Below are 24,209 nucleotides of genomic sequence, written 5' to 3' on the forward strand. Positions count from 1 at the left end.
AACCCGCCGCTTGTCTTCTTTTCAGTATTTTGATAGAGAGGGTGGGGGCAGGGCTCAACAATCCTATCAATTACAGTGTCAACTCTTTGTGTATGTGTGTGTGTGTGTGTGTGTGTGTGTGTGTGTGTGTGTGTGTTTTCAGAGTGTAACTGCCACGGTAAGGCAGACGAGTGCTCCTTTAATCAGACAGTCTCAGATCTGTCGCTCAGCCTGAACATCCAAGGTCAAAACAGTGGCGGTGGAGTCTGTATCGGTTGCCGCGACAACACAGCTGGAATCAACTGTCAGACATGTGTCGATGGGTTCTACAGACCCGCTGGGGTACGTCACATATGCGTGCACCTGGGCCTTGTTTGAAATTCGTTATGATTAAGGGAGTGTGCGCAAAAATGATTGTTGTCTTCCCCCGGCCAGGTGAGTGCTGAGGAGGAGGACCCCTGCATCCCCTGCACATGTGACTCACCCGGTGCCATCAGCCAATCATGTGTCGCCGATTCAAGCAAGGCTACGCCCAGTATGCAAATATACCTTTTCTGTCTGTCCTTTTGTGTATCAGTCTCGTTCATTTTGAAATAGTAGACACGTACAGAGGCTTTCAGTGAATGCAAGCACATGTTACATGTTTTAATTAATTTTAAAAATAACCTCAACTTCAATAACTCCCAACGTTTCATCGATTCAGTCCTGCCTGATTTCCTATGGGGTTGGGGTTTGTCAAGTTCAGCTGTGCGCACAGAAGTTTCTGTTATTGAAAACTGCCTTTGGCAGAACAGAACAACTATTTATATTAGAGATAATTTTACTCCTCTTTGTGTTTTTAATGTTTTTTTTGTGTCTAGAATGAGGAGCTATTTTAGGTGCAGCCACTTCAAAGAGATACCCGTTCTGTTTCACTCGCGCTGTTGTTTTAAAAAAATATGTGTGTGTGTGTGTGTGTGTGTGTGTGTGTGTTTTGTGCGTGTTTGATCGACAGTTCAGCCAGCGGGGTCATGCCGGTGCAAAGAGGGTTTTGGGGGTCTGCGATGTGACAGGTGAGAGACACACATGCGCACACACACACACACACACACACACACACACACACGTATAGAAAAAAGAGACAGATATATTGTGACAGGTGTGCAGAACCTTTCGGATGTCTGTTCCAATCAGTGTTTGGAAATTGCCAGAAAGTTTCCATTGAGATCTTTGATGATACTTATTATCACACACACACACTTGGTTTTGTACCTTATAATGTAAAGATGTCGCTGAATTAATGGACTCGGTATAAATGCCAGACATACTGTTTCATTTGCTTTTTTGATTTACAACTTGGATATTATTTCTTTGATATTTTGCGTACTTTTATTTCTAATGGACCTGAAGGAAGCCTGATATCATCAAGAGAAAGTCTTGTTTTTCCAAATTTGAGGTTAAAACCTGTGAATCAAAAGGAACACAAACAACAGTAGGAAGAGCTTTTTTTGTCCGACCTGTAAATCTGTCAACAAGGTGCTTCATCTTAAATTACTCATTGTATTATCATTATCTCTTATTGCTATAATTGCTTGTTTGTAGTATTTATTTTTTCCCCCCACTGCAACGACTCAACTTCCCTGTGGGTCTCATTCAGGTTTAATGTAATCTAATCTAATTTAAAAGCTGATACAACTTTCCCCCCATACTTTTTAATGACCTGCACTCAGATCAGACCAGCTGCATGAGCGTCTTCTTGAAAATCACTTCCTAAAATGCCCTTTAATAGACTTTGCTTCAGCTCACTTTCTCTCCTAATTAGAGAGTTGTTTCTTTCATACAGCATATTTCCTCTGAGATTGTACATACATGCATGTCACCCCTGGTGCGAGGTCATCTGTTCGCTACAAACTAATGGTTCAGGGTGTGACCCGGGATGCACACAGCGGTTGTTAGGAGCATTGACCTGTGACCTTCTGGTGACAGGAAGGCCTCTTTAATACTCATCGCCTTCATCTTTAATATTGTTATTAAACTCATTTGTCTCCAGGTGTGCAGTTGGTTATATGGGCTTCCCGTCCTGCCAGCGCTGTAACTGCAGTGTGGAAGGAAGCTCCAACGATGACCCGTGCATAACACCCTGCGTGTGCAAGGTACACGCACTCACACACTTTAATGTGCTAACCTTTCTAGCCCCGTCATCATTATTTTCACCACATTAACACTGCAATAACATGCTTTGTGCTCATAACGCCAGTGTGAGGGCAGCTCATAAACCGCTGCCTCTTTGTTCTCCCCTGTCTTTTTCTCCTGCAGGAAAACGTGGAAGGAGAAAACTGTGACCGCTGTAAACTGGGATTCTATAACCTCCAAGGTGACAATCGACGTGGCTGCGAGAAGTGCTCCTGTATGGGCGTTTCCAGTCAGTGCTCTGCCTCTACATGGACATATCACAACGTAGGCAATGTTACACACACACACACACACACACACACACACACACACACACACACACACACACACACACACACACACACACACACACACGTCTTCTCTGTAAGTCAATTAGGATGTCTCTTTATGTGGGCTTTACATATAAACATAGCCACAAAAGTTCTTATTGTGAATCAAAGTATATTTCAATCCATGAAGATGATGTAAACGTCACATCGTCTATTTTTGCTTTCAGCTAACAACCTAGTTATTCCTCTTTTTATCCAAACAAACCACATTTGATGCTAGACATTGTAATTGCATCACTTCCTATCCACCACAGAATTTTTATCCTGAAAGAGTTACCAGTGAATAATATGTACATGACACAAATTATAATGCACACTTGATGTGATGTGTCCCTTACGGTCATGAACACATTTAAAATGGGGACTTTTCAAGCAGAAAAAAATGTTTTTAGCAGGTCTGCTTGCGAGATTGAAGTAAGACTGGTTGAATCTTATTATTTACAATACATTTTTGCCTTTAACCAATGGGTTCTCTACCGTTTGTGACTTAAGGCCCACTTCTGATTGTTAAACAAAACTCTTACTGGCACAGTGTTGGCGGATGTCTTTTGAGCTGGCTAACAGTGGCAAAACACGTTTGTCCCCGATGATGTGCCGTGGTAGCCGTGGTGATATTCAAACTTAACTGGTCCGTGAGATTAAGCATTTTGACATGACGTGTTGTATTCATGTGAATTCTTGTGCACATTTAGATATAGATAAATTACATTTTTATTTCTATTTTTAATTTCATCCAACCATTTGGCAGTATCTCCTCGGCACACTAGGTGGCGCTCTGAGGCCCGCTGGTTGTGAATAGCTTCTTCAAGCCAATATGGCATGGTCTTCACACTGTTGACCTTTAAAGAGAATCTTTTACTGTAGCTGTGCTACACCGTACTACAGAACATAACCATTCTGTGCTGGAAAATAAACTGTTCCGCAAAAGAGGCATGGCTTTTAGTTGACGGTACTAATATGTTTCTTGAATACACTGATGATTTCTAGTGGTGGACAATATCAAGCACAAAACTGACCCTCAGAAACTGCAGGGAACTTCATTTAATTGCAATTATTTGATATGCTTGTGTACATACATATGCATAAAGGGAAAATAATCACTTCACTGATTACCAAAAAGAAGTTTCTCAGTTGACAGGAAAACTGCTCTTCCACACTGGTGCACCAGTTTGATAAATATCCTCCAGGTGCAGAAAACATCTGACACAAGACACAAAATAAAAAAAAATGTAAAAATCTGTCACAGAGTTTTTTGAATAGCAAACTTTAAAGGCAGTAGTGAGTAGCAATAGAGTATTACGTGTAAAAGCTAAGACAAATCTTTACCAAATAAACATGCGTGTGGATTGAATACGGTGCAATTGAGAGAAAAGGGTGAAAATGGGTCGGAAAGGGGTGAGAGAAGAAAAAAGAGAAGGAGGGAGGACAAGACTGGTAAGACGACGGGTGGAGACACGACAAGAGCCAAGGAGGAGGAGAGAGGTGAAAAGAGGAAAACAGTTTTTGACTGACAGGCGGGGTGGGAGAGGAGGGGAGAGGAGACGTTGACAGGATGACAGCTCTGATTTAGACACCGATAGTGTGTGTTTGTGTGTGTGTGTGTGTATATGTGTGTGTGTGCGTGTGTGTGTGTGTGTGTTCGTTCAAAAGGGGAAGCCAAGGTCAGGTTAATTGCAACGACAGATGTGTGTCTGGCTGTCTCACGCACACACACACACACACACACACACACACACACACACACACACACACACACACACACACACTCCTTCATGATTTGAGAAAGAAAACTCTCTTTCTAGGTGTCAGTTGCACGACTTCCTGGTTGAAATGTGACTTTTGTACAAAACCTTTGAACAAATGTTGACCTTTTTCTTGACTTAACCTTTCATTTCGATCGATCGGGACCTTAAATTGTAGAAAACATTTTAGTATTTTAAGAATGAAAAAGCTATTCTGGCACAACCATAAAAAAAACACTGTTACAGAAGTGAATATTAGTCATATTTGAGACAGTCAGTTTAGATTTGTGGGGCTTAAAAAACAAGGTGAATTCAAGTTTAGGTTTATATATACAGTGTATATATAGATGGTGATTCCGGATGATTCTGGAAACACAAAGTGCACAAACTGAGAGATGTCAAATGTGGGTTACAGAACTGGAGAAATGCAGATAGAAGAGCGACACATCTACTTAAACAGCCAGTACTTTGTCAAAGGCAGCAGCAAAGCATGAACACCAGTTGAGCATCATGAGTAAAGCTTGTCAGGTTTTAAATTCTCTCCACATTGAATTTGACTAACTCGCATCAATATGTTCACCGTCAAATGTGACTGATCTGCTGACAGTGAACACAGCTTTTGTGCTCGACAAGCATTAATCTAAATTTAAGCATGACGGTCAGTTCTGTTTGAAACTCTCTGAAAATACTTTCGAAAAAAAATCTCACTGAAATTGTTTCCAACATTCAAATAAATTGTATCCTTGATAACTATGTTTTACATCTCTACCTGACTCACTTTTAGTGTTGCTGAAAACCTGCCATAACAAGTTGAAAGCTAACTCCTCGTCGAAGCCGACACTTTTCTGCAACAGGGAATGAATGAAAACGGTTGTTTTCTCAGTAGACGGAGCTGAGAGTAAATCTTGAACTACTTCTTTTCTGAATCGTGTCTCGTAGGAAACCACTCTGACCGGCTGGCACCTGCTTGGAGAAACAGGAGGAAGAGTGTGGTCCGTTCACAGACAGACACCTCCGTACCTCAGCGTCCGACACTCAGACGTTGTGAATGATCTTGGCTCCGCCTACTACTGGAACGCACCTGGTCTATACCTGGGAAACAAGGTTAGATGCAGATACACACTCGTACCGAGACTCTCTCCAAAACCGAAAAATGGAAATGGTTTAAATATTTGCTTTGAGACAATAATGCTTTCCCGTTTACAAAAACCCATTGAGCAATGCTTCTATCCTTCTTCACTTCACTTCACATTCAGTGGACATTTAGCAGTTGTACTGTACTCGACAGTTTGTAATTGTATGAGTTCAAGGCACAGTAATCAAGGATGGGTTTTTATTTTGATTGCCTTCATTTTATTTTCACAGTTTTTCATGTGTAAATGTTCCTGCACAGTTGAGACCTACGCTGACAACTCAGGAATATGAAGAGACAAAGCAAATTATATTTCACTCAGTTAATTACTCCTGTGATTATTACTGTAGTTGGTGAGGTTACAACAACTTCTACCACTACCAGGGTGTTTAACAGTATTACAACTATATAAAAAAAACCAACTACATGCATAGCATTCAGTGAAAGACAATATTTCATTTAGAGCGGTATTTTGACACACATTTTGCCTTTAACAAATATTGCACCATATTGGCCATATCGCGATATGATTTGAATGTATTCTTCACCCCTACACATAGCGATGTTTAAAAGATAACTACACAGTTGAGTAACACCTCACTAACACAGCCTCAACTCTTTTCAAACATAATGTGTTTTCAGACGCTGGATTGTATTAGATTCGTCAGATATGGTTGCTTCCATTCCCTGTAGATGACATCACTGTCATCCCATAGAAAGTATGATTTGAATATATTGTGTCTAGTGTACAATGCATATTGATAAGGTGGCATACAAAAAAATGTCCTAACTACTCAATATGTTACTGTAAAGGGCAATTTCAATGGCGACTGCTTTGGACCTGATATGATGAGAATGAAACCTTTTTTTGCCGTTTTCATTATTATTGCAAAGGTGTTGCACCAACAGTCAGACTGCACAAGGTCACAATAGTAAATCAGTTGAGCGGTTGTGTTCCGTGTTATTACAATCTGATTACATTAATAATGTGTTATCTGACTGTCCGAGTATTTTTCTGCTAACCGGCTCACATCGCGACATTAGCACTCCCCACCATTTAATTCTTACAACCGCGTTGACACAAATATGAAAACGCTACACCATCCATCCATATTAAGATCTAAAAGTAAACCGCTCTGGATGTGATACTGGTGAGAAAGTATCCTGCTGAGATGTTCACCTCCCTCCCTCCCAGCCCTGCTTCTCCGTATCTGCTCTTGCTAATGTCGACCGTTTGAATTTGCTCTGCGGTTTTCTGTGGCCATGATTAGACTTTATCACTCCAGCTGGCAAATAGCTGCAGTCCATGTTTCTGAAGTCGAGTTGTTGCCCCACTACAACAACAGACTGACTGTGATGTTTGTCTGGGTGTCATGGCTTAGAGGAATATACCACAGAATTTCATTACTTTGCACCCTGCAGGCCTAGCTTGTCATCTCACTTCTTTGTCTGATCCCTCCCTCCCTCCCCCCCCCCTCCCTCTAACCATCCCTCCATCCCTGCTTCTTTTCATTGGTCTGCTTCTCTAACTCTCACTCCGTCTCTCCAGGACTCCCATTTTTCACCTCCCTGTTCCTAAATCATCTCCCTCTACTTCCCCCAAGCTTTCTTCTCTCTTTTTTTCCGTATCTCCCTCGCTCGCTTTGTGTCTCTCAGGGTAAACAGTGTTTCGCCTGTTGAACTCGATAATCAACTGTTTTTCTCTTAGCGCACACACACACACACACACACACACACACACACACACACACACACACACACACACATGCGCACACACAAACAGAAACACAAATTCTCAGTCAAACACATACTCGTACACACGAACCGTCACACACACTCCCAGGCCTATATAAGTCAGATAATGATGTGTTTTGGAGGCATTAGGGACAGCGGAGCAGAACCGAATGCCTCCAAACATGGGAAACAAACAAATTACCACTGTGTGTTTGTGTGTGTGTGTGTGTGTGTGTGTGTATATGTATGCGTGTGTATTTGCGTATGTGCACACACATGTCTGTGTGTGAGATCGCTAGGAGCGGTGTGCGAGGACTGTATGAAAAAGCGATTCATTGCTTCAATCTCTGATCGCGTTACAGAGATAGATGCTCCATGTGATTTGACTATGCAACTCTTTTACACACACACACACACACACACACACACACACACACACACACACACACACACACACACACACACACACACAGTGTGGTCTGTCGTGTTAGTGTGTATCATTGGAAGTGACAGGCCCTGTGTGTAATGACAAGCTAGCAGTGGATGTATAAGAATATGAATGTGTGTATTAACGTTCTTAATTCTCGCGCATGACTTCCTGTACGATTATTGCCAGAGATGCTCATTGGCCCATTAGTGCGCTCTGTGGATGCTCATTGGTCCAGAAGCATGTTCCACTGATGCTCATTGGGTCTTTTATTGCCTGTGTAGGTAATAGGGAAAAGGATTGCCATTACTATTTTTAAAGCTTGCTCTGTTAAAAGAATATTTTCTGGTTTACTTGGCAGCGGAGTGCAGATAAGTAGGGATCAGCGTGAAGAGCCAAATATAAACTCATGATGTAGCAACTGTGAGAGTGTAGTGTTATTTTTTATGAAATACGCTGCATGTTTAAAACTTGTTTTCAAACTATTTTGGTGACACTTTTACTTTAAGACTGTTATCTTTTGGGAATACACTTTTAACTGGCTCCAAACTCAAACAGTCACATTTAAATCAGCTCTTATTAATATATACTGTAAGTTAACAGAAGGCAACACATTGATATTCCCAGTTTTAAGCATTTTCTCTTTTTTTTTACTCAAAAATTTCTTGTTACTACTTGTAAGATATATCTACTATTTGTTCTGAGCACTTTTAGTACTTCTTCCTTAACGTTTATTCTTGACCTCGGAAACAACAGTTGACAAAATAACCTCACCTCAAGGGCCGATCAGTAGATGTTCTGGAGCTTTTGCCAGCCTATCACATGATCTTCATCAGCAGATGGAGTTTGCTCAGAGTGTCAGTTTACTTTGGTTGTGCATGAGAAGCTTTTTAATTGTACTGTTTTTTAAAGTGTCATTAGATTGTACTAATTGTGAAGCAGCATTAGAGCCACGTTCTTTTTATTTTAAGTTTCATTAAGTATTATTAGAAGTGTTTCCCACAGGATGATGTGAGACTTTAGTGGCAAAGTCTTGTACATTTGAGGTGAAATGCATCAATCTGGTGCACTTTGAGAGCAAAATTATGAGGATAGATCTATTAAGAACTTTGTGCTCTTGTAAACAATATTGTGATCTAGTAAACAATGAGATCATCACCACATTGGTTGTATAGCTATGAATGGTGATGACAAAAAAATGGTCCCAACCACAAAGCACGGTAAATAAGACTCTCCCCGCAGAGAGAGACGGTATTTGACGAGTTGGGAGAGAATGCACAGTGAACTCAAAGTCCAAGTCCATAAGCCCCCCCCCCCCCCGAAGCATCGAAGTCTGAGAGAGGGGTGCCGGTGCCTCAAGCCACTTTCAGCCCGGGCTTTTCCAACCCGAAACTAGAGCTGGTCGCGGCGGAAATGCGCATGGCGAGGGCCAACGCCGGGTAGATGGACCCACGAGGGGATCCTCCCACACAAAGCTGCCGTCCTTGACCAGCCGAGCGAATCCCCCGGGCGGACCGTGCTGACCTCACCCGTTGAGAAGTGGAAAAATATTTTCAGTTCATCTTGAAACTACTACTGCGGCATAAAAAAATGGTGAAACATTGATGGTCCAAATGTCGTAGAACCACACTGACCAGATATTTCGGAGAAAAAATGCCGTGTGTGTAAACTTTTTTTCAAACAGCTATCCAGTCAGAAGTGAAGACGTTAATTAACCAAAGAAACTATTGACTACCAGCAACTTTGTCAGCCTTCAAAAGCAGTCAAGTCTTAACCTCCTTGTATCCATCTTGTACCCAGATTTACCAACAGATTCACAGTCAGATAAAATGCTCAAAAACAAGAAATGCTCAACATTCGGAGAAAGAGTGACAAGGATGGAGTGAAAGAGAGCGGACGGGGAGGTTGAAGCAGGGAGATAAAGGGGATGATGGATGAACATCGAAAGAGGAGACACATCCTCTGCCGACAGCTGATGAAAGAAATCTCAAAATATGTTGAGGCTTGACAGACGCACACAAACACACAGCTCAAGCTTGTGTTACATTTAATCCTCGCTCCTTCTCTAACTCTGCCTCCGCCATTTTTCACTTTTCTGGTCTGTCTCGTCTTCTATTTCGTCCTTTACAAGGAGAACATGCTACAGGTGTAAGCTTGAGGCCGAATTGTGTTTCGAAAAATGTCCTGGTTTCACCTTGGTTATAGAGGTTGACGCCTCAAAGTTGTGATTGATTAAATCTGAAGTCTTGAAAGTGTTTCTGTAAAATACTTCTGTGGAAGAAAATTCTCCATTTTTTTCTTTTTTTTTGCCAAATACACAAGAGGAACATCAGCTTTTACCAAGCAGCTGAGCTGTGACTTATGAGAGAGAAAGTGTGTGTAGAGGAGTTTGTGTATAGTGCCACTCCTAATCTGCTCTTGATTGCATGAGATGGATTTCCCCTCCCGTTTCCTCACTTTCTTCTCTCCCTCCCTCCGTCTTCTCTTTTTTCTTCACTTACATGGCTGAAAAAGTGCCTTTTACATCAATCACAGTGGATTTGTTCCAGTTTTCATCAACCAAATAATTTGGTGTCACACACATTTCATTTCCTGGAAAGTGTGCGCAAAGCTCCACACAGCAATCCTGTGACTTAGAAAAAAAAGAAAAGAAAATCATTACACCTGGGTTTCACTTCCAGTAATACAACACACATGATCATTGCAATTGTGATTCACTGATGCTTTCATTACAAAAACAGAATTAATGTAAAACTAAATATTTCATGTACTGCCTGTGTATGGAAATTAAGATTTTTTTTTTTTTGTAAAAATTGTTGCATTCTTCTGTTTTTTCTCGGGAACAGATCTTGCTAACTGTCAAAGTGTGTGAAGTAGATGAGTCCGGGTTTGTGCCATAAAGCTTACATTGTGCTGTAAAGCAATTTGTTTAATTTCCAAAAAAGTCCAACCTGGCAGTGTGTGGAGGCTGATAGAGACTTGTGGTTTTGTGTTTACAGTCACACAATTAGCATGATGTCTAATCTTAGCCTCGGAGGTGGATCTGCACCGACTGTATTGAATATAGGGTGTCATTTTGCCATTGTTTGTCCCTTAAAGTCTGATGCACAGCGAGCTGCTGGAGTTGACTTTCAAGAGCCAGCGAGCCGTGGGAGTGCAGAACAATAATTGATCGGCTCTTGGAGACTGGAAGCAAATGAGTGAGCTGCTCTCAGTCATCTTCCTGGATGCGACGTGCGTCCAGAGTTTCAGTCCAGCTAACCTCTCTGCCACCAGCAGGCATGATTATCATGTCATAGTGCTGCACATAACTGCCTCAAAAAGAAAAAAAATGCAGACAGTAACCTGAACCAAAGTGGCTTTACTAAATCCTCATCAAATCATCGTCAAACCTCACCAATAAGTACATGAGGGGGAAATTAATGCATGTGCACAACTGTATGTATGTGTCTATGGGCCTAATCAAAAACATCAGCCCTCCACTTATTGCCCCTCCGATTCTCTTAAGGCACTAAGAGCCTGTCACTCCAAACCTTCATCTGAGGGCAAACCCCATGCAGAGCGTCCCGCCGACAACTGATCAGCCTCATTCCTGTCTGCCGGCACCCACTCAGGGTTCATACCCCCTGACTGACCCGCAACCAAACACACTGCAAACAGCTAAAGAGGACCCGTTGGCTCTGGGTTGTTCTAAGGTCCAAAGCAAGTACTTCAACCTCTACCATGTGCAAGCAGGACCATACCACAGCTGCCAAAACATTCTCCCAGCCTGGGGAAACTGCTGAGGAATACTAAGTCAACGTATGTAAGAAAACAAACAAAGAAATCAGAAATCACACAGCCTATTCAAGGCGGGACTGTTGCGCCGTTGTTCCACCTTCAGATTGGGCTCTCCTTCCGATGTCAAATGGCGCATTACAATGGATGCCACGGATAGCGAACAACCTCGTGGACACAGTGTCCCTTTACATCAGGAGAACATCTGAAAGTACAATTTGCCTCAAGGTTACTGCGCTCATCTCCCACCAAAAGGCGTGAAGCAGCACACACACCAAAGCCATTCTTCACAGAGGCTCTGCTCGAAGATATACAACCGAACAATACTATGACTGGATCTTGTTACTTTCTTCCGACAAGGACTTTCTTTTCTTTTTGCCAACATATATCACGCACACACACAGAAGGTCAGTTGGGTCGTATGTTGTTGAGCATTCCACCATCTATTGGTCCATCTGGAGCCAATCTGACCTACTGCTAGGAACAACAACAGTCCGTGTGTACGTGTGTGTGTGTGTGTGTGTGTGTGTGTGTGTAACCGGTAAATAAATAGAGTGAAAACTCCCGATACCAATTGCACACAACCACAGGCATCATAAAGGCCACCTAGGTGTGTGTGTGTGTGTTTATATCTTTAAGTTTCTCTGTGTGCATGTCTTTGTTTCGCTTGTTTTTTGTGTGTGTTCCTGTGTTTGTCTGCACGTGTTTGTGTGTCATTTTGAGGGTAGTTTGTTTTCTGAAGCCTTTGTGACAATCTGGTTTTCATTTCCTGAAGGATGATTTCCTTTGTCCCCCTCTCTCTCTCTCTCTCTCTCTCTCTCTCTCTCTCTCTCTCTCTCTCTCTCTCTCTCTCTCTCTCTCTCTCTCTGCCCAATCTCCTGAAGAGAGCGTCGGTTGCTTTTGTACTCCAAAAACTGACAGCAAGCAGGCGTACAAATGCAGATGGGCAAACACATTCCTCTGAAGAAACTAGCAGGTGGCAGGCACAAAAGAAAGTTGCGCACTAATAGCTTTTACTTTTAAGTGTTGCCATGACTTCCGACGATGACTGTTTCGTTACATTTTAGTACTGAACCTTTTCTTGTACATCTCCAAAGTTTTTTTTTTCATTTTCTGAGCAATTTTAAGGAATTCCAATCCATAAATCGTGATACTCAACTTTGAAGCAACCATGGATGAGAAGTCCTTGAATTTCCAGGGAATAAAATGGACATTTGAACATGTACAATACGAACATTTATGTCACTGAAACGGAAATTCGTATTGCAGCATACAAAAAAAAAATACACTGCAGCAGGACCACTAAAGCACAAGTTTCCCATTCATTCAATCTATTTTGTTCATTTCTTTTCTTCAGTAAATATTACTGTTGTGATATGAGATTATTTTGCTTTTCTTGCCACCACATATTCATCTGAATGACCCATGGCCACGACAAAACTGTTCTTAAATGATATTCTGCCCACTGATAGAGTTAATAAGACGCTTAGGGAGCTCTCAGGGGGATCTGACAGATCTATTGTAGCTTTGTGGGCTGAGTGTTTATTGTTCCTTCGTTTCTACTCCCCATAATTTCCCTCTCCTGCTGTGCTATTCTGTTGGTCTTTTCTCGTTCCTGTGTCGTATTTCTTTTATTTTCTGTCCCCCAAGGTGGAGCTGGGTCATTAGGTTGCCACGACTGAAGCTTTGATTATTGTCCAGGTTGAGTGGATGGCGTCACTGAAATGAGTTTCAGTGACGTCAATTACTAAATTCAGGTGTGCGAAAGAAACACTTCCACACAAGTAGCACAAGTTCCATCAGTTAGAAGTGTTCTTGAGATTACACAAGACAGAAGCCTCATCTTCTACTTCATAATTATTTTGCCGCTGGTTGGTTACCGAACACAACAGCAGTAAAAATACAAACAAGAATAAAACATGCAACTCAGCTCTCTTAAGCACTTACAGCCTTAAACCACCACTTCTCCGCCTCACCGGACATTTCTTAGTGGTCATGAGATGTATAAGGAATGGGATAGAAGAACAAAACCCTACTTCTTCTTCAAAATGATGTCTTGTACTATGTATCCATCTTACCTTCATTCTTGTACAATCCAGTGTAGACTATACAACAATGTCCAAAAGATAAGCACTGTGGAGGGAAGCCACTCTTAAACTGTTCAAAGGAGCCTGTGACAAGGTGTTGCTAGTTGGCTTTGCACTGAGAATGACTGCTACAGTGGGACAAATGAAAATCAAACAACTTTTTTTTTTAAAAACCTTTACTGATATTAATAAAGGGAAAATAATAAGCAAACAAGGATACAACATTTGAATCAACTTTTTATGCAAGACCTCTTCTCACCTGTTAATAAATTAAAGCACCTATAGACCGCAACCTTTAGGTGTTTTTTTTATCTAAATTTGAATTATATCATCTAGGTTGTTACCCACCTCTGCACAAAGCCTTCTGGTCTTTCTACTCAGTGTTTTACGGCCTGTTTTGTTTGAGTCTCGCCACTCTCATTAACCTCATTTCCAGCTGCAGTAAGCAGCTGTTTTCAACATAAAAGCTCTTAAAACCTTGTGTACTCTACCCGCTCAGCATCGAGCAGCAAGTGGATGGGCGAAGTTAGCAACTATGGCGAACATATAGCAGCGCATTTAGCTGCTCAAGAACCAGATATTTCTCTTAGGAGTTGGTGGAGACCAAAGCAAAGCTAAAAGAGTGAATATAGGACTTCCATTCGCCAGGTGGCTGGAAACAGAACTCCAAATGAATGTTAATGTTTTTCCGTGTGTTCTGGACATGGGAAAAAGGCAACTGTTTGCTAACACATTTGTTGTACTCACAGCCCAAAATTGTTAACAAATCAACTAATTTAAGAAAAGGTTTAAGAAAGTTTTCATTTAAAGCCCAAAGACTTTAAAAAACGCACACAGATATCTATAGTTTTATTGACTGTAATACAAATATATACTTGAATTGAGGATTATGGTCAAGATATGGTCCACTGTCACAATGCACGTCATATAATGCACAGTGCTGTTGCTGTTACACAAACACTGCGGCTCTGGAGAGCGTCTGTAATACATCGTCTTCTTTGGTGACTTTTTGCTTTCATCACGCTGCTGTTGTGTTGCAGTGGAACCAATCTATACCAACCTACACAGTTATGTTCTGTATAGGAGACTCACTCTTCGTGTGAATGGTGAAGGAGGTCGAGCAGCACAAGTGATCTGTGTGGGCTGCGTCGTGTTGGTTTAAACCACGATTTTACTGTCTTCTGGAGACCAAATCAGCAAATGGGGTTAGATGAAAAATAAGTGTTAGTCAATAAAACGTCCAACCAAGTACACCTCCACGCCTGCTATGGTGTGTGTGTGTGTATGTGTGTGTGTGTGTGTATTTTCAGTCAGCTGTGAAATGGGTGATTCCTCCTCCCGGTTTAAGGACCGAGAGTAATGATGTAGAATGGAAGAGGTTTATAGAGGCATTAAGCTCACCTCTTACTCCCTCTCTCTCTCTCTCTCTCTCTCTCTCTCTGTCTGTCTGTCTGTCTGTCTGTCTGTCTGTCTGTCTGTCTCAAGCTCTATTTCTTTGTCTCTCTCTCTCTCTCTCTCTCTCTCTCTCTCTCTCTCTCTCTCTCTCTCTCTCGCTCTCTCTCTTTGTCTCTCTTTCTCTCTCTCTCTGTCTCTCTCTCTCTCTCTCTCTCTCTCTCTCTCTCTCTCTCTCTCTCTCTCTCTCTCTGTCTGTCTGTCTCAGGCTCTATTTCTTTGTCTCTCTCTCTCTCTCTCTCCCCCCCTCTTCCTCAATGTCCCCCTCTCTGTGTTTTTATGGTGGCATTATTATCTCGCTCTCCCACCCATTACTGTTCAGGTTGGAGCAGAATAATAAATTTCAGGATCATGCCGAGGCAGCACTTCTCCAGCGAAAGCTCATTCTGTAGACTCGACAGAAACACTGCACCGAAACACGCAAGACAACAACGATTGTAGCATATTCTTGTTCTCCCCACTTTTGAAACATTTTTAAATATATTTTCATTTATATAGAAATATACTTTTATTTGTATTGTTATTGTGGTTTTGTGTTTCTGTATTTGGTACAGTAGTGGTGCTTCCTTGACATAGATAATAAAATAAATAATAAATAAATAAATAATCGGCGTACATGTGATGCTTTTGTCACATTCATCACAAAGTATCTACAAAATCAAACAGTAGTTCATTTCATGCAGTATGTACAACTTAAAAATCTAAAATGTTTTGAAACAAAATACACAATACATAATAATAATTTCTTATTTCCGATTAGGATTTCAGAGACTCTTTTTTGACTAGCCAGTGTGCTTGCTGCAGAAAAATGTTTCGGAAAGAGACGCGTTTGTAAAATACTCTGAATGGGCCAAAGCCTTTTAGTATGCACAGGTGGCCAGACACCTTGGTTGTACATTAGCTACCATTGTATGAATATATATGAATATATAATGACATAATAATATTGTGTGTTTGCATGTGTTTTCTTGCAAACTAGTTCCTGTTTTCTTTTTGTCTTATCTTATTACCGTTATTACTGTACTAGCTAAAGATGGAAGATTTCTTGCAAACAAAGGTTGTATGTTTGCGTTCAGCGTTACCAACACACATGTTTGCATCATTGACATCCAACAAACGAGATTAATGCATTTTCTTTTCCTGGTTTCTTGGTTTCTTTTGGTTTCACTTGCCTTCTGAATCCTCACAGGTTGGTACGGAGTGTAGCAAATATTGATGCGTCCTCCTTTAAAGTGAGACTATGTAACTTTTGACTGAAGAAATAACACAGACACCCTCTTGATTAGTTCAATTAATGAGCTGTAAAATCCACCCTTGCTCATTTCAGTACACTCATGGGTTTTGCTGCTACAGCCTTACCTGGTCTGGGATGACCAGTAGCTTATGGTGACTAGTGACAGAGATATTGCTGTGGAACTAACTTAGTTAGTTATTGCTGACATTTTTTTCTATTCTCTATTTGTGCTACTGTTAAACAATATTTAAACAAACCGTTTACCATCCTCAAATTGTCACTTTCAACACGTCAATAATTTGCCGAAATTCTGCTATTATTTATGTTTAGGTTATGTTTTTGATTTTGCAAATAACATGAACTTACTAATCTTACCTCTGTTTCTGTCTTGTCTTCAGCTTTCAGCATATGGAGGGAGTTTGGTCTACACTGTGTCTTATACTACAGACCAACAAGAACAAATGGCCATAAGAGTGACCTCACAACCTGACCTAATCATTGAGGTACGTTTTCAAACATGCACAAAGACATCATAGAGCATTGGCATGCTTCTATATTAAACACAAATGAAGAACGTTCTAACAATACATCTACCTGTATGTACTATTTTATACAGTATTTGTAAAGGTGTGCTTTTGCTAAGGCCAGTCTGTAAATGTCAGAGATTCCTGAGGAACAGTGGGCAGTGTAGAGACCTGGGATAAGTTTCAGTTCTCTGGGCAGCACCTTGGTAAGGGGGGGGGGGCATTGACACAACCAGAGGAAACCCACATGAACACAAGTGAGAATCTCTATGTGTTTATGTATTTGTGTCAGCTGCATTATTTATCTTTTCCCTAAGCCATTGACTTTTGCACCAGTGAAGACCACTAAATGAAGCAGCAAATACAAGCTGTTAAAAGCAGACACACACACACACACACACACACACACACACACACACACACACAAAAGCAGCTACACTGCAGCTGGCAGATATATGCTGAACTTGGCAATAAAAGATGCAGATAGAGTATCTCTTCCCCTCTCTTTATAATGAGCAGGTTGCAATATGATGTATGGCAGCAATAAGCAAAGCAGCAACACTATTAGTTAACTGTTTATATCTCCTACATCACTAAACAACATTGTGTGTGTGTGTGTGTGTGTGTGTGTGTGTGTGTGTGTGTGTGTGCGCGTGCACAAGCGCATGTTCACTGTGTACCAGAGCTGCAGAAATTATCCTGCTATTTCACACACACAACTTTCTACCAATGACATGTTAATGAAGAGGAAGTTTTAATTAGAATAGTTTGAAAAAAATCTGTAATGAGCTGCAATAACATGTGGGAATCCACTTCTAATGCACTGACTGCAAAATAATTAAAAGATAAATAAGTATTCTGTAGAGATGTGATTCTAGGGTTAAATATGGACACAAATGCAAAACATATATATTATGACTTTCATGTGTGCACGTGCCACAGCAATGCACACACATATGCAGAAACAAAGGACGATAGAATGGGAAGAAGGAAAGGTAAGATGGAAACAAATGTGTAAGGAAGGAGAAAGGAAGAAGGAAGGAAAGAAGAAAGGACAAGATGAAACAGAGAGACATAAGGAAGACAGAATGAAACAAGGAAGGACAGAAGGAACAAGGGCAAGGAGGAAGAAAATGAAAGAGAAAGGAAAGACTAAAGTAAGGAGGAAGAAAGATAGATGGCAAGTCAAGGAAGAAAGAACGAAGAGAGAAGAGGGAGGAAGGAAGGAAGGAAGGAAAGAAACAGAGGAAAAAAAACATGGAAATCAACAGGGAGGAAGGAAGTGTAGAAGGAAGGGAAGTAGATGAACAGAAGGGAAAAAGGAAATGAGGAAAACTGTGAGATGGATAGTCACGGACCAATGAACTTGTGTTATTTAGAGAAGTGTCAGTCAGATCGACAGACTGGGAGGAGAGGAGGACAAGTGTCGTCCCTGTCAACAAAAAGCCTCCCCAAATGATGATGATAATCAACCACCTACACATTGTCAACCCGCTTTCTCTCACTTCGCTGTCTCTCTTCAGCCTTTTTTGTCCCCCCCCCCCCCCCCCCCCACTGTTTACTCTCTGCATATCTGCAACAAGTTGTGATATTGTTTGTGTGCGTGGTTTTGTGAAGCCTTGGTTGCAAATATGTGGGATCTGAATAGACAATAATCTCTCTGTCTTTGTTTGTCCGTACGGCTTTGTTGATTGCAATGTCTTTGTCCCAATACAGCCTACTCTATCAGCCCTCCATCGGCAGAGTTAAAAAAAAAATGAAATACCGAGCCTTTCATGACAGCAATAACAACAACAAATGTACTGCATCTGAAGTTTCTCATTTTTGCTTTAAACAGCGGATGAAAACTTTATTTTGTGTCCAAATTCTATTTTAATGCTCACGCATATGTTCTTATGGCAGTAGCACAAGATGCGTCTTCCAGAAGTATCTACAAACAGATTCAAAGAAATGGAAACAAATAAAATGATCATAACTCTGTCTGGTTTCTGTCAACGTCTCTCGTGTAAATAACACAAAAAGACCAAAACGTAACATTTAATAGATCCTACTAACAAGTATTGTGTGTGTTGCCAGAGCCTGATGTACTGCCGCTCAGTGATTCTCAACACATGTTTATTAATCCGCAGCTGAAAATAGTCCCCAACAAATGTACTTTTCCTCCTGTTAGTAATGTTTGCTTGAAACGTTGGTGCCCAGCTGCTGTGGGAAGTTACCTATCCTTTTTCACAATTAAACTACGTATCTGTGACCCCTATTTGAAGGAAATCATGGGATTTTTTAAAGAAGCGAGACAATAAAAGATAGACAGTAAGAGCCTTTCAGACACTTCATGAAAAGTATTTTCTCTGAGGTGACTTTGTCTTTTTTTTTTGTTGTCAATCTGCATCTTTTCTTTGTCTCTTTCTTTCTTTCCGTACCTCTCTGCATCTCGGCCCTGCTACCGCTCCCTGTCTCCTTCTATCTTCTTCCATCTCCTCTCTTTCAGCCAGTTTTTATTTAACGGTTTATTGGCATGGTAAGTTCTCTCTCTCTCTCTCTCTCCATCAGTAGTTGTCACTCTGCGTTAGCCGCTATATACCATTGATCTGTTCTCAACAAGAGATAGTCAGATACCAGGCCTCTCAATTCACTTTGAATTCAGTCCATTCTAAATGTCAATAGGAACTGCAGCTCATGACACATCAATCACTCCTATGCTCTTTTTTTCAAACTGTATTCATGATGTGGAGGATAGCCACTGTCTGAACTTCAACAAAAAAAGGAAACCAAAATAAAAATTCAATTAAAAATGTTTTCTTCTTTCTCTTCCAGGGAGGCGGGATCAAAGTTATTGACAGACGGTTTGGCCAGCCAGTGTACCCGTCCTCGCCAAGCACCAATCGCATCGTTCTCCTTCCAGAGAATTTCCTGGTTTCAGAGAGCGCGCAGCCGATTAGCCGGAGGGATTTCCTGTCTGTGTTGACCAATGTGACCAGAGTGATGGTGCGAGCTTCTTATAGCACAGAACCCAGCGCTGTGTACAGGTAGAAACACTTAAAAAACCTACACTCACACGCTTCAGACCTTTAAACTTCACACAGCCATTACACAATGCTCCAAAACTTAACATGTTAAGTATGGATTCGTAGCAAGAAATATAAACTCTCACCAGCTTTAGAAATGAAATATTGGTTTTCGCTTCATGAAAACTTGCCCAGAGTTGAGTCTGTCAGGCAGCTCTTCCTTTCAGCCTGTGAATAACCCTTCTTAACCTTCTGTAACCTAAACATGAAGGTGGCAGTTTTTGGTGAATCTATGTTGTCTTAGAGGAAATTCTGAGTGAGAGAATGAACTAAGTGAAGGCACATGTTTAACTATACAACTATATAACTACTTGTGTGTGTGTGTGTGTGTGTGTGTGTGTGTGTGTGTGTGTGTGTGTGTGTGTGTGTGTGTAGACTCTACTCATTGTCAATGCAGGTAGCTAATCCCTCTGCCAGAGGAGAGAGCAAAGCATCAGCTGTAGAGAGCTGCTCTTGTCCTCCTGGATATGCTGGAACTTCCTGTGAGGTAAACACAGACACACACACACACACACACACACACACACACACACACACACACACACACACACACACACACACACACTCCTTCTGCGACTTTAACCCTTACTCTACAATAATCAATAGAAAACGGTCTTGGTAAAAAGGTACATCAGTACCATGAAGCCCAAAAAAATGTAACCGAGATATTTTGACTGTAAAATGTCATGAGCTACTTTCTTTTACAGATTAGATCGGACGGATTTATTAATAGTCTTTTTCAAATTAAACTCAACAATCACATTGTCTGCAAGTGATGAAAAAGTACTGTTTTCAGTCAATTTTGCAGGAAGGTATTAATATAACAATAATGCAATGGTATGAGGTACAACATAAACTAAATACTGTATATTTCAAGCACATCTTAAGTCTTTGCAAGTTCATTTTCAATCCAATAGGGAGATTTGTTTTTAGGAATAAATACCTGTGGTACACTTTGTCAGCAGGATTTCTTTGATATTTTAAGCAAATGAGCTACATCAGTATGATTCATTTTATTTGGACTTCAGTATACCTGATTCTTAAATGTGCTACATTAAGTATTCCGTGATTGATTAAAGGATCAGCCACAGTTTTCTTTGAAAGGCTCTTAAGCAAAGCTGAACGTCAAACCAGTGTTTGGTTTCAGAATGCAGCTGACTTACTGTTGTTCTAATCTTGACTGACACACAAACGCTCATACACACATTGGGTTTTTTAAACTCAAGCATACGAACAGACATAACCACACACAGAAGCATTCACAGTGTAACACAAATAATGCACACACAAACCCACACACCCACACACACACACACACACACACACACACACACACATACAAGGTGCTAATCAAAGGATCACAGGGTAAACACTCCACAGCAGCTTAAAGACTGTCCTTCTTTGTTTCTAACTGTCTGTGTGTGTGTGTGTGTGTGTGTGTGTGCGTGTGTGTGTGTGTGTGTTTCAGACGTGTGTTCCCGGGTTTCGGAGGGTTAACGGGAATCTGTACAACGGTGTGTGTGAAGCTTGTCATTGCCATGGACACGCGTCTCAATGCCACGAGCTCACCGGACACTGCCTGGTAAGACGATCAATAAGTCGATTAGGATACTTTTTTCAATCAGTGCTCGAAATCACACTGAACTGATATACTCTGATGTACTCTTAATTGGTAAGCCAAAAAAAAAAATCAAAAGCGTCTCTTTTTCCAGTTTCGAGGGCAGCAAATGTAAAGACTTTCACGAAAAGGCTTTATCACTTTTACAGAGTTTACAGAACGTCAAAAGATAAAACCAAAATGGTATATTTTTATATATCTTTTATTACAGCAGTGTCATTTTAGAGTGTTGCCTGTATGGTGATTGTATTCTACATTCACTGTAATTTCCCTTTAATTCATGAAGCTGTCAACCCAATTCATCATCATTCCATTAACTGTAGGAAAATGTAGTAATGTCTTTAGATCACTACTAGCAAAGACAGCAAAACAGTCGCTACCCGGTGTGGATATCCTGCAGAAGCTTAAAAATGACTCTCAATATCAGTTCATGCTCAAAACACAAATCAGAGAAGAATTTATGGTTCACTGAAACCATGATGTCTTATGTTAAAAAATATACACTGACTGCATTTTTAATAGTGAAGTTAGAAATCACTTCACCAATACTATTTAATTCACCATCTAGTGGCCATCAGTGGAACTGCAGGTGAAAAGACTTGCACCCTGGCTTCACCCAAACAATTTACATACACATTTAAGTATAGTGTAGAGACACACACACACACACACACACACACACACACACACACACACACACACACACACACACACACACATGCCCACCTGCTCATGTGCATCATTCTGCACACACACATTGTCACTCCTCAGTCTACACATTGCCTCAGGCTTAAGCTGTCATTTAGCATCAAACTAAATATACACACACCAGTACACAAACGCACACACACAAACACACACGCGCACACACACACACACACACACACACACACACACACACACACACACACACACACACACACACATAGAGCTGTGGGTTTTGTATTATCATGTTGTGTTTTATTATAGATGAGGAGGATGCTGGGATATGTCAGAGAGAGAACACACACACACTCCAGACAAAGACAGACAGATGAGCAGGATGTTTCTCCCTCCCTCACATGCACACACACACGCACACACACACACACACACACACACACACACACACACACACACACACACACACACACACACACAAACACTGACATGTCCATACACAGTGACAGGAAGACAGACAGATGGACACACATTCCTTCCCCTGTTATCTGGCTGTAGTTGAATGACTGACTGATGCTGCTGTGGCCATGTGTTACAGCAGCGAAGAGACATTTCATCTGTAAAGGAAATGATTTGGAACGCAAACACACACACAAACATGTAGATTCACACACAACAGCTACATGATATCAACTCTTGTTGGAGCTGAACTTATAAAAACAGGGATTTGTCGGCCCAGAAATGAAAATAAAGGACAACCTGATTTCCACAGTGGGAGTAACACAATTTCATTTTACAGTAAGTAGTAAAATGATCTTAAACCGAAACATCTAAATACAGAAAACTGGACTCGTAGTATTGTTGGTTTTATTTTCATATTGAATTACATTTGTTCACAAAGAGAAAAGACCAATAATACACCAGTCACAGAAGAAAGACTAATAATCTAAAATAATATTCAACAAGTAATACTAAAATAAAAAGATATTCACCAATACTCAAACAGGATTCTGAGGAACATTGTTGTGAAAAAGTCTTCGGTTGACGATGTACCTGTGGGTCATATGTGCTTGGTTACTATGGAAACACAATGTGATGTTAATCCTGAACCATATCATTAACCTTGACCTCGTTGGCATTGTTCCTCCTGCTGCTTGACAATGATTTGATGCGACAGCTTTATTTAATAGCAACAGTTTTGTTGTGTCACCAAGTGTCTGTTCGTCTTATCGCAGAGCCGTGACCCTTAGTTTTACCAACCTCTAGCAAAATGAAACATGAATTACTCTCATAGAGCAGGTCTGTTGTTAACTCTTTGGTTCTATTCTTTTATTCACGGTCATAAACGTGCATCCTACATTTGGGATCAACTAAAACTCAATTTGTGGCTCATTATTCAGTTATACCTGTCTGTGTTTAGCACATTACACTAAAGATGATGTAAAGTTATCATTTTTGAGAGGTTTTTAAAAAAAAAAACAATATATAGAAAAAGAAAAGACCACTTTACTGACTAACCTAAAGAACATTTGAAAAGAAGACCCACACATTTAGTGCTTTCTTATCTTCTTGCGTAAAGTTTGATTCAATACACAATGGGGTGTTGAGATTTCCATCAATGCGGAAAGATGACACTAAGGTTAACTCCTTTTTTTTTTTTACAATCACTTTATTTATTTTCCTGATATAAATGACTTTAACCTCTGCATCTCTTCCAGGACTGCTCCCACCGCACCACAGGCCCACACTGTGACTCCTGCCTACCTGGTTATTATGGCAACGCCACCCGAGGGTCACCTGCGGACTGTCAGCCCTGCCCCTGCCCACTCAATCTTCCGAGTAACAAGTAGGTTATGAAGACACTGGGGTTAATGGTGCCATGGGGACACAGTTTAATCAAACACTTCAATCTATCACTGCTGACCCCTCAGCACTGTGGCCCCTATTCTCTCTTTTTTGACCCGTCTCTTCATCATGTTCTCGTCTCCTCTCTTGAAACTCGGGCTACACGCTTTTGTCCCTAAAGGATATCGTCAAAAACTGAGGCTTCATCACTGCGGGCACGGATATAATTGTAACGACATGAATAGAGAAATCATCTCCACAGGTACAGTAGAAGCATCAATTTAAGTGGCGAAACATCATCCCTGTGGGTAGAAATGTCATCATTGTTGGCAGAATCAAGACAACTGCAGCTAGAAAACTTAACACAGTAGAAACTCAAGTCTCATGCAAGTAATTAAGGTATTAAAAAAACCCACCCGTGCTGTTCCTGCT

At 40.9% G+C, this 24,209-nt stretch overlaps 1 protein-coding gene across 1 annotated transcript in view; it reads left to right on the forward strand.

Moving 5' to 3' along the window:
- The window catches only part of lama2 (laminin, alpha 2), a 145,915-nt gene that overhangs the window by 28,515 nt on the left and 93,191 nt on the right, over nt 1-24,209 (forward strand). The window contains exons 9-19 of the mRNA XM_068709206.1: nt 143-321; nt 415-514; nt 974-1,031; nt 2,009-2,111; nt 2,275-2,415; nt 5,162-5,326; nt 16,464-16,568; nt 19,404-19,615; nt 20,030-20,141; nt 21,123-21,236; nt 23,651-23,778. Coding sequence (XP_068565307.1) covers nt 143-321; nt 415-514; nt 974-1,031; nt 2,009-2,111; nt 2,275-2,415; nt 5,162-5,326; nt 16,464-16,568; nt 19,404-19,615; nt 20,030-20,141; nt 21,123-21,236; nt 23,651-23,778 — 1,417 coding nt within the window. The remainder of the gene's footprint in view (nt 1-142; nt 322-414; nt 515-973; nt 1,032-2,008; nt 2,112-2,274; nt 2,416-5,161; nt 5,327-16,463; nt 16,569-19,403; nt 19,616-20,029; nt 20,142-21,122; nt 21,237-23,650; nt 23,779-24,209) is intronic.

This window comes from Cebidichthys violaceus, unplaced genomic scaffold (assembly GCF_023349555.1).
Source record: "Cebidichthys violaceus isolate CVI_PGR_0920_01 unplaced genomic scaffold, fCebVio1.0.p SCAF_14, whole genome shotgun sequence".
In the NCBI taxonomy this organism is placed as follows: domain Eukaryota; kingdom Metazoa; phylum Chordata; class Actinopteri; order Perciformes; family Stichaeidae; genus Cebidichthys; species Cebidichthys violaceus.